This window comes from Sinohyriopsis cumingii, chromosome 4 (genome assembly GCF_028554795.1).
Source record: "Sinohyriopsis cumingii isolate HCF-2022 chromosome 4, ASM2855479v2, whole genome shotgun sequence".
Taxonomy (NCBI): domain Eukaryota; kingdom Metazoa; phylum Mollusca; class Bivalvia; order Unionida; family Unionidae; genus Sinohyriopsis; species Sinohyriopsis cumingii.
This window is the reverse complement of record NC_142964.1, coordinates 86,629,080-86,641,281: the sequence shown is the minus strand read 5'-3', so window position 1 is coordinate 86,641,281 and position 12,202 is coordinate 86,629,080. Positions and strand designations below refer to the sequence as shown.

At 34.6% G+C, this 12,202-nt stretch overlaps 1 protein-coding gene across 1 annotated transcript in view; it reads right to left on the bottom strand.

The window, feature by feature from the left end:
• LOC149801599 (asparagine--tRNA ligase, cytoplasmic-like) overlaps positions 1–12,202 on the bottom strand; it is a 54,874-nt gene that overhangs the window by 30,413 nt on the left and 12,259 nt on the right. Inside the window, exons 3-7 of the mRNA XM_089955855.1 lie at positions 10,482–10,547; positions 8,976–9,068; positions 6,492–6,581; positions 5,039–5,117; positions 1,045–1,115 (exon numbers count right to left, since the gene is read on the bottom strand). Of these exons, the coding sequence (XP_089811981.1) occupies positions 1,045–1,115; positions 5,039–5,117; positions 6,492–6,581; positions 8,976–9,068; positions 10,482–10,547 (399 nt within the window). The remainder of the gene's footprint in view (positions 1–1,044; positions 1,116–5,038; positions 5,118–6,491; positions 6,582–8,975; positions 9,069–10,481; positions 10,548–12,202) is intronic.

The following is a 12,202-nucleotide window of genomic DNA, read 5'->3' as shown; positions in this document are numbered from 1 at the left end:
TTATTAAGGACCTATACACTTCAGGTCTGAACAATAAATCTCTGGATTTCCATTGTGGGTTTGGGGAAGTATTTTGAAAGACATTGTAGTTAGAATCTGCCATCAAATTTATATTCCACTGAGCATTTAAACATTTTTCAAAAAAAAATTTTGTAGAAGAGATAATTGATGGCAAATAGGTAAAGTTGGTAGATACCTGAAAAACCTCCATATCATGCTGATTTGTCTCAAATTTGGCCAAGTTCTGTTACTTATGATCGCTATCTCCTACTGAATCCACTGTCATGTGAAAAACACAGTTTTATTTTACACTTAACAAAAGCACCATGAATGACACATTGGAAGGTCCCCTGGTGTTCAATAGTCCTCTACGTAGGCTCAAGCAGGTTATGGATGATTCTGGAGAGTACTGACCAATGGGTCTTAATGACCTCACCTTTAGTGAACAAATGGGCTTCAGACTTATGAAACTAGCCATGATTGTGACCTTTAACTAAAGTGCAAGCCCATCACAAATTCTGATCAAGGTATGTGGTCAAGAACTACAATAATTAAGCCCAAAAACATTCTTTCAGCACGTGACCTTGACCACTGGACCTCAAAATCAAGACGTTTTTCTCCATACTCCAAGTGCAAGCCATCCACTAAGTTTGATCCTGGTATACAACAGAGAACTAAGATTATTGTGCAGAAACCATTATTGTTCTTTCAGCCATAGTGACCTTGACTGTTGACCCCAAAACTCACTGGGTTCTTCCTTATCCCAAATGCAAATGCAACTGTAGATGGTGGACAACTTTAATTATTGTGGCAACAAAATTGGTAACAGGTGGATGGACAGACAACATCATAACAATATATTCCACCTTATGGTGGTTGTACAGCTATATAAGAAACTTTCAAGTTTGCTATCAGTATATTTTAATTAACTTGCTACTGTCCAAGCTGTTCTGAAAATACCAGGCATAAATGAATGAATGTGTTCCAATAGTCAAAAGTAATTGTTTTAACAAGCACATCAAGAAATATAAGACTACTACATACCAGTCTGTCACTTAAAACGCACTGCAAAAATCCAGTTCCATCTCTAAGAACAATGAACATAAGGTTTTTGCCTGAAATTAATCACAGAAGTTCAACATTTGTATCTAGAGATTATCAAGTTCAACCTAACAATAAACATTGACAATTATCTGAAACAACATACCCAAAACAGCCATTTTACCAGTGATATGAAAACAAAGTAATAGGTGTACATAATGAATGCAAACAAAATAACAAATGCATTTGAAAAAGGAAAACACAAAGGCAGAATGCAGAATGATGAACAATAATTAAAAATGGAATGAAAGAACACATCTTTCAGGTTTTTTTTAAAATGCACAATAGCAAATACATTCCCAATACACACACACACATATATCTGTTGGTGTGTGTCAGAGACGAATACCAATATTATGGTTGACTGAGCTTAGCCAACTAAGATTTGTTGCCCAAAGAATATTATGACTTGGTGGACCTTAGCCTACTTGAAGGGTTTTTGTTCAAAGATACTTCTGAAATTTAACATAACACAATACTTTAAGAAAAATTAAAAAAAAAAAAAATTTATCCACAACAATTTGGGTTGGCTGGATGTTCAGCCAGAGGTTTTGATTGGTACTGTTGGGCAATGAGAGCAAAGTGTCTTGTCTAAGTACACTTTACTGCAGCCAATTCTGCCTGGCCTGGAAACAGACCCCACATAGGAATCCTGCAACTAAACACTAAGCACATATTACTTTATCACGTTTGATTTCTTTTAAATATAAATTTTAGAGGCAAATTCATCATACCATAGAATATTGGTTACTAACAACAGTGGTTCTTAATGCATCAGTCACAACCCAGGTTGTCATGTTCTTTTGAGTGGGTCGCCGAGATAAACCCATGTGATTTAAGATTTTCTTCGCAAGTGTTTGTTTGGCATTTGATGGGTAGAATGTGATGGGACATGAGGCTAATAGCATAAAATTTCTGACTTAAGAGTTTTTGTTTTATTTTAATGTACTTTTAATTTCTTCAGCTTCAAATTTTATATTAATCAATGTAATCCCTAATTATTTTGATAATTTACATCATGTGTTATTTGAATTCATGTATCATGTTGTTGTTTTTTTACAATTATTTTTTTGTCAAGTTTTAAATGTTTTACCAAGGTGGGGTGACTCTTTACTACATAAAACCATTTGGAACATGTTCTTATATTTCCAATGCAGGTTGAATAACTCCAACTTTTTGAAAGAGACTCTGATACTTATCACACTGCTAAGTTTTTGGCATATGAAAATCTGGCTAGATGTGAGAGGAACAGATTTTTATCAAATGAAAGGGACTGAAAATAACACTTGACAGCATTTAAACAATCAATTAAATAGATGTACTTTTAATTTTTAATGTCATTCCGGCAACTCTGTAATGAAGCAACGCCAGCAGAATGTAAATTGCATGCCACAGTGACCTTTTTTTGTTGTACTGCTTGGTAATGAGATGCATACAATGATCAAGTTTGATGATTCAATTTGAAGAGTGCTTCAGAAATTAACTTTAAACACAAAACAGTTGCAATGGATATGAAGCATTAAATATGCATCACAGTGACTTACTTTTGTGATGAGGGTATAGTACTTGGCAAGATGCATCCACTCACCAAGGTTAATGACTTTAGGTTGAACAACAAATGTAGTCAGGTGAAGAAGGAAAAAATGCTATGTGGTTATGAGAGAAAAAGTAAAATCTTAACCTAAGCCTGTATAATGTGAAATGTACAACCATCTTTTATTGTAAGGGTGTGGCACTACAACATAAACATCAAAACCATCTAGTTCAATAACTCAAGCATGAACAGAGCTTGGGAAACACAAATTAAATACAAAATTTAACCCAAGTCAGTGGAGCATAAAAATGAGTCACAGTAACCTACAACTGTGTGTAGTACTCACCAAGATCTATCGACTCACAATGTTTCATGATTGCATACATGCAAACCACTGTGGAGTTAAAAGCATAATCATTACTAATATAAGTTGCAAAAAAGCATAATCAGGGCATAGGAAACATTATATATTACACGCCATAATTACAGGAAACTGTATGAAAAAAATACTTTTATTTTTGCAACTAACCTGGAAATACAACTGTGTAAAATTCTTGTCACAGATGGAATACAACTGTGTAAAATTCTTGTCACATATTGACAAAATCCGTGTGGATTAATACCAGAATACAAACACAAAACATACTGACAAATTATTTATATAAAACACTCATTTTAACTAACATACATGTCTAACTTTTGCTGAATGATTGTTAAGTCCATGAATTCTGTACTAAGCAAGACGATGTGTTCAGTCCAAGTACTGCATTACATTACTATCATATTCATCCTTTGAAATTATTAAAATGCCCTTGATTTGTCATTTTTCTGATCCAACATGTTTTGAAGTTTAATAGGATTACTCTATTCTAATATTTTTAGTCATACAATATCCATCAGTCACAATGAAAAAACCTGTTTCGCTTAACACCTGGCACCATTTTTATTTTTACAGTAGACTGGTCCACTACCTAAATACATAACAATATATAATGAATGTGTGCGAAAAGGTTTCAATTAAAGAAACCCATCTGTTTTCATGCAAATGTATAACATACAGCTGTTATAAATTGAAAATAAGGAAAGCTTTTGTAATTCAGTGATGGACAAATGTACTCTTAACATTCTTCTTATGCTGAGTATGTTTTTAGAATATTCTCAGATTTATATGATGTGTGGGATTAATGAGATGAAAATAAAAATAACAGACACTATGTTACTGTTTTAAATCTTTTTTTATATACCTGAAATGTGTAATTCATATACAGGCAAGCATAAAATGTAATTTTGTAACAAAAATAGCATAACAATTATGCTGAAAGCATAAAAGCTGTCATGTATGTGATTGGAGGTTAAACAGTATGGATACTGGGTGTGTAAACCTAAACATCATGCCAAACTCAACTAAAGAATATGTATATACAGTGTTCACTCAATTTTGTGCCCTTCTATATTGTGCCATTCTTGATTTTCACCAACATAGTCATGTCTTGATTGCTTTTTTCTTTAATTCCTGTGTTCACCTGCAATCCTCACCAACCATAATTAGTCAGGCATAATTAATGTACAAACATCACTGTCACTGCAGTATTTGACCACCAACACCCACCCAGACTATATGCTTACCAGAGGGATTTTCACGCATATGGAAACCGAACCGTGCACAGTTGATCACTAACTACCCTTATTACTAGGCAATGACTGGTGTCATCAAATATCACTTCCTAATTGTCTCTTTAACAGTAATTAATGCTTAACATAATGAACGATGACTGCCTGAATCAACTCTAATAAAACAATTGAAGTAAATAAAAGAGAAATGGTACATGCATGTAACAAAAATGTACAAGAAATCTCATTAGAACAGAATTTGGGTTTACTGTGGTCATTATGTGTATTGACATTTAGACTTCTATTAATGCAGGAATCAAACCACATGTGGTACAAACACAATCTGAGTGGCAAAAAAAAGCATAGCCTGAGTACAAAAGGTGTAATCTCTATATTATATCCCAGAATTACAATAAACTGTATGAAAAACACTACCAGCAAACATCATCTTCCTCCCACCATTTTCCTACATGTATGAAAGGGGCCAAGAAATTGGGAAGCATGACATGTACAATGTCAGTCCCTTCATTCCTAAAGGTTAGGCACTATGAAACTCTGAACTGCAGCCTACAACCTAGGAAGAAAGAATGAGATACAGTGAGGCTGTACCTATGTAAATGCTTCTGTACATGTGGACACCATGTAAGACATCAATGTAGGAGGTTATACTTCATGGAGGTAAGTTAATATATAATGAAAGATAAATTAAGCTTAAAGCTGAGCCAAGACAAAGTTAAGATACTAAATAAGAGGAGGAGGAGGAGTTTTTGAACACCTGTACAATTGTCATACCTTGTCTTCTAAGTCTGTGCACCCAACCATAAATCTGGACTCTTGTATTACGGTTTGCTGTGGCTTCTCGAATCTTAATCTACAAAGCCAACAAAGTTATTTGTAATACAATTATTATATCAGCATGTATGTATAGCGACACATATCAGTATTTATTGGTTGTTGATAGCATTTATGATTCTAACATTAATTTTGCTTGTAAAGGGAGCGCCCTCTTAATTTTCCATGTAAGAACCATTTGATCGATCTGCGAGTTTGCCAAGTAACAAAAGGTGGTTTATTAAACTCCCTGTGATCTTGCAGAACAACTGAGATGTGTTCAGCTAAAACCTTTAATAGATTTCATAGACTGTATGATCAAAGTGTTACTTACAGGGTCAGCCCAGTCTATGCATAAGAATCTGCATATGACAATGAAGCCAAGGAATGGAGTCAAGATGATATTTAAGATAATGAGCATAACGATTTACTAGACAACAATGGAGGATTTCACGACTTTATCAGAAAATGAGGATGAATTCTGGGACTTTGTACCAAATGACATTTATATTATACTCCAAATTAAAAACAACAGTGGCCTTAAATCATTGTAAGACACGTGAAATTAACACTATGGGTTATTGTGAATTGGATAAGTGTATGTGTTTTGGATTTTTAACGTAGCTTTAACAATTTTTCAGCCATATTGCTATGATATCTGCAGTGTGGCAGCAAGGCAGCTGTTAGATCATTTTTATAAGTCTTTGGTATGACTTGGCTGGGGTTCGAATCTGCAACCTCCTGCATCTGAGGCAGAATATTGTTTTCCCTTTACACTCCTTTATGTTTCAGGGACTCCCAAAGTTTTTATCTGACCCCACCCCCCAGTTTTGATACCATAGATCAGTTTTTACTCAGTCTTACCCCCAGTTCTGACACAAAGGGGAATTTTGACTCCTTTTGGGGATACATGCAGATGCTCTAACCACTTAGGCCACCATCATTTCATTATGAATTATTTTAATACCTGCATGTGACCTATAATTGAATTCATGGATTTATCATATAAATGAATATAAAGTGTAAAGCATTATGGTTAAAAACGGATTAGGACAAATCATAAATCATCAATTTATTTGTGACATGTTCAACTCAATAAAATAACTGTACCTACATTGGTTCTGTTGCTTTTTTCGTATCTATCAAGGCTTGTTTATTTTTCCAAAGAGCAACTCTTGACTCACTGACAACAAGCCACCCCTTCAGATGGACCTGTCTTGCAAAGTACACCTTGACTTATAGGAGGGTCCAAGAAATTGGCAATTTGTAGCCCCCAAAAGGGGGAGGGTTGCCTTATAGTTGAATTGGCTTATAAGCAAGTATATATGGTATGTATTAAACCTGCTTTAGGGCAACAAGCTGGGATTATGTTCTATTGCAACATAAACGTTCAAGTTTTAACTGTGTAACATACCTTTTTTGGTGCAGGCAAGCTGAGGTCCTGTTCCAACACAATACTTCTTGCTTCTTCCAGATTCTTCTCTCTTCTCTCTGCATCATCAGTCTAGGTAGAAAACAAAGTTATTAGGCAAATCAAGTTTCATCTCTCAGAATGCAGAAGGATATGTTCAAATCCCAGGAAAATAAGTGCTTTTCTGGGATAAAGCAAACAGTTTCTTTTCTCTCCAAACATTTTGTGTTGCATTAGATACATTTAAGTTTTATTGCTTGTTCATGCAAACATCTTGTTTGATTATGCTACTATGAACAGAGCTTGAGAACAAACTTAAAACAGAAAACTTAAATCGAAATCAGTGAAGTATAAGATATGGGTCACAGTGACCAACTTTTAAGAACTGGTTGCAATACAACAGATAAAAACAAATGTCAACATGAGCTGCAAACACTTCACAGATGGTGTACTATGTACATGCTTTTATCTATGCAGATGCAGGAGCTGAGATAGTACAATACATTGGACCAAAGTGAGCCAGATATCGCTTACCTGGCTTACATACCTTAACATTTAACTGTTTCACTCTGAAGGCCTATGCAGTAGTGTAAGAACACATCTTATGTAAACCATCTCCCAATGTTTATTTGATGTTGATTTTACTATATATTCTGACAAAACTTTTATTTCTAAAGATAAATGCATTATTAATATGTACAGTCTCTTGCTCATAAACAAGGTTATCCATTCTCTTGATGACAACAAACCCAACATATCAAAAGTATGGCTTCAAGACTGGTAACAAGATCACATATTCCAACTTTTGATTAAAATTAGATAGGAATTCCAGCGTAAGACATTCAGTCAATCAAGGTCATTTGATACTGAAACAGTCCAAGATCTTGACGATATAACCATTCATTCCCAATTTGATCTAAACTAGATCACAAATATGGCCGACTCAGTTAAACAAGCTTAGCCAATCATTCACAATAATATGAGCAGATCTCACTCATCATCAAACCCATCCAAGACCTTGATCATATAGGCACGTATTTTCAATTTTGTTCAAATTCAGACCATAAGTATGGCCTACAAAGTGCTTACAAGTCAACCCATTCAAGATCTTGATGGTATAAGCATATAATCTAAGTTTGATCAAAATGGATCAGAAATATGGCCTCTAGAGTGACAACAAGCTGTCATAAAATTACATGTTTATTGCACTCAATACCTATCCCATCCATGATCTCAATGATATAAATATGGCTTCCAGAGAAATAACAAACTCTGCCAATCTGATGCAAGATTGCCTCATAAATCAATGGATCTTGCTCTTGATTGACTCTTATTGATACAAGCATATATTCCAAGTTTGATAAAAACTGGATCAGAAATAGTCCCCGAGTGGTAAAAAGTTTAGCCGTTAAGGTGCAACATACATGGATTTTGCTCCTTATCATAATTTTTCATGATATAGATGATATAAACCCATATTCCATTTTTTTTTTAAAAATTGGATTACAGATATGGACACCAGAGTTGTAACAAGAGGCTGTTAACAAATGGAGGATGCAGGACTTACAGAAAATATGTAATGTACAAAGGCCTGTACAATATTATACTCAACCTTATGGCCAGGTAAGCCTATAAATTAGGCACTATCTTCTTCCAGTCATGTTTCGAGTGCCACTAGGAAACTACATTGCACTGGTTGCATCATATTAAAAGCACATGTTGGTGATAACAGTTTGGCTTCATGTAGTTTGTAAATGTTCTAATGAAGAGGTAATCCAATCCATTCACTGATATTTCATGAGATATTGATTTTTAAGACCACGAAATCCAAATCTGCTCAACAATCACATGACAAAATCATCCAACCTTAAAGTTACCCCCATAACTGCTCAACATGAAAACAATATTCCTGCTTGAAATAGATTACCTAACCTAAATCTCCTATCACCTGTAAATATTTCAGAAAAAGAATTTTTTCTTTCCATTCCAAACAAATGACTTAAACAGAGCTAAGCATTCAAACATTTTGGAAAGCTAATACTTGTTCTGGCTGATATAGCACTCATACACCACCCAATTCATAAGCAACCCCATCACAGGCATTCCAAGATGGATCCACTAATGAATATGAAATAATGCAGTGTGCAAAAACAAAGAACTTGCTCTCTAAACAATCATCATGGACAACAAATTATCTTCAAGATTAGTAAAGACAGTGTTTTTTTACTTAAATAACACCTCAGTCCACATGGGGTTGAGTCTCAGGTATGGCCTTTGTTGTTATGTAAGAAAACTTGCCAGTAGCTTCTTGTGGGTCTTCCCACATTCCTCCTCCACCAATTATACTGGCCATTTTGTATAGCCTATCATGTACTCAAAAATGGCATTAAGCCCACAACAACAGTCAAAATAACTTTTGTTTAAATGAATTTACTATGACAAAGAACAATATAAGAACTAGACTACTGTTCTAATGTGTGAATATACCTCTCTCTTGAGCTTGTCTGCTGATTTTTGTTGTTCCCTCTGCCAGAGTTTCTGACATTTCTTCAGCTGAGTCTTGGCCACTACTTCCCACCTCTGAGCAATAGTAAACAGTAACACAAATTTTAAAGCAGCATTAAAAGATACATCAATTAAATTGTCTAATTTGACATAAGTGTCTGTCATCCACCTTCTATTTTGTGTTTTTATTGCATCAATAATTTAGAAGATCCTGATTCCATGTCTTTAAAGTTTGCAAATAAAGATTGTGAAGATACAGTCATTTAAATACAATAACAAAAACATGATAAAACTGAAGCATGACAAATGATGGCCGATAAACAAAACAAGCAGCTAAGAAGAACTCACCAGACTGACAACTGCCTTAAAGTTTAATGAAATGGCAGTTGGCCAAGTAATTTGGGTCATTAGAATATTCTCAATCACAATTTCATCCCATACGGTGAACTGCACATCTTATGAAAACAAATGTTTCAAGATTTCACTCTTGTTTCTTGATCTTGATCCAAATCTTGTGCCACGTGAGCGTCATTTAGCCAATATATGAATGCTTTAATTCAAAGTTGGTCCAGTTCTGTTGAGCAGCTTTATTTCACATCAAGCTGTTTCAATGTTTTTCTGTAATGGTTGTCATACTTGACGGTGGTTTGTTGAAAGCCTTCTAGTTAGGATGCATACAAAATTTAGTCTGATTCCGCAGAATAGGTACTGACATGTTTTGTTAAAGGTTTTTTATTTTTCATAAATGTACCCTTATTTGATAGCAAATCTGCACCACTGGTACAAACTCGATGAGCTTTTAATAAAGATAGACATATTAGCCAATTAATCTGCATCATTAATACAAATCTGAAAACCTATGTGCCAGAATGACATGGCAAAATTCTGCTGAGCAGTATGTGAGAAGTCATTTAAAAGTTTTTAAAGCATCATTTGTACAAACTTGAAGAATCTCATGTCTGAATGCTTTCTGTTAAATTCAGTCAAATTTTGTTGAGCTGCTTTATTCAGTTTTGGAAATGTAAGGACTTTTAAGGATTGTCCAAGACGTGTAACAATTATCATCAATTAAATTCATGACAGATAACGAGTCTGCATACATTTGTTTTTAATAAAGAAAAGTCTTCACCTAAAAAAATACAAGGAATCAATTTTGTATCAGATTTTCTTGTCTGCAATTTAAGAAAAAACCCAGCTAAGAATATGGGCCACTTATGTTTTAATCTATTCAGATAATCAATAGAACTGTTACAGCTTCAGACAATTATTCAAATAACATCTGACATATAAATAATCCTAAGCAAATTATTGCAATCTAAACCAAGGGATTCAAGTGTTTTAAATCTGAATCACTTAATAACTAACAATAAACTGTATCCATATCTTGATCAATAAAAAAGGTTGCGACACAAAAAAGTTATTCAAAAGAAAATTAGACCAAAAACTGAATGACGTAAACATATACATGCAGAACATGCAATGTCTTACCTTTCCTACTTCCTTTCCATCTCCATATATGGTTGGAAAAGGTTCTTTTCCAGCGTGTCGCATAGCCTGAAAATAAAAAATACAATTTATATATTACTGGAAAATATCATCAATAATCAAAGACAATAACTTAATTTATTTACATATTATGCATTTTTGAGTGATAAAAAAATATTGTGCTAAAATTATTAGGGCTGTTCCATTCAAACATACATGGTACCCAGGGAAGGAAGTTTTTCAAAAAAAAAAATACCAGAGTACACCGCTCCCTCGATAACTCGCACCTGGATAACTTGTGATCTCACTTATAACGCGGTGTCCATCTTGGCTCCCGATTTTTTCCAGAGAAAATGTATTTAAAATATCTTTAAAATATGCTGAACATGAAAAAATTACGATAAGAATTGATAAATTAAACCTTGATACATTGCTCGTCTTATCATCGAAAATGGTGATTAATGCCCATAAAAATATAATCCATATTTTGAAATTTGCAAGTTCTAAAGAAGAATTAATTTCAGAGATCTCGAAAACGTTTAATTACGCGTATTTGGACGCCAATTTTTGATCTGGGACGCAGAAAATCACTGAGGCGGGAGTCCTCCGTACGCATGTAATAGGTGCGTGGGAAAATTCAAAGATTTGCCGGTCTTGTTTCAGCCACCTGCTTTGTGGGAAAATGTGTTGATCAGTTAACTGTGCTGATATTTACAATGACAGAATTCAGTGAATGAAAGATTCTTTGATGTACTGTTGCCATTTTATAAGAGTACATTAAAAAAAAAAAAGAACATGATGCAACAGTTAGGCGGCTAGTTCAAAGGCTTTGACTGGCGGCCGAGTGAGAAAATGTACTGATATTTAGTGATTGAATTCAGAGGCAGAAAGACCCAGTTTTAAAATCCTAGCGATACCTCTGTTTAAAGATCTCATATATTATGTAAGTTTTTATGATAAATAGTTGTCAGTATACTGTAAATAAACAGTCTGGTGAAATAGCGATCAATGAAAACTTGGTAAATGCTAACAGGTGGCAACAGAGAATGAAATAAACACCAATTAAACGTCTTCCTGTGTGAAAGTCACGTTCTAATCTTTTAATTCCGTTTCAGTGTAAACATTATAATCACACATATTCTGTTCACTGAAAACATGAAAAGAGTCAATCGACCGTCACATCGAAACCCGTGAGTACTTCTGTGAGAACCTAATTACATGTACATGCCGGCTTTGTTTTCATCAACAACTTGGGGAAGTGTTTGTTGCATTAAAAAAAAAATCGATTACAAGAGACCTCGGGTGCTGGATTAAAGGTCATGAAGCTGCCTTTGACGTAAAGCAAAACAGTAACAGAGACAACAACGATGATAGTGACTTCGAATGTTTCAGTGAAACTGATGTCATTAATGCCGAGGCTGTTTGGGAGAAATTCGTACAGACTCATGGTCCTGAGATGGGCGTTTCTCTTGATGATATGGAGGAGTGGATTTGTGCCGACAATGACTGCCCCACAGCCGAATACATGTCAGATGAAACTATAATTATTTCTATAGTGAACAAATTTGCAGCAGAAGACGATTCTAACTGGAGTACCACAAGTGTTGAAAGTGATGCAGACACAGATGTTGCACCCCCCACCCCTCTGCACAGGAAGCAATCAAATATTTTGATATTGCCATAAGGTGGCTGGAGACCCAAAATGTTGACTACATAAAGCTCAT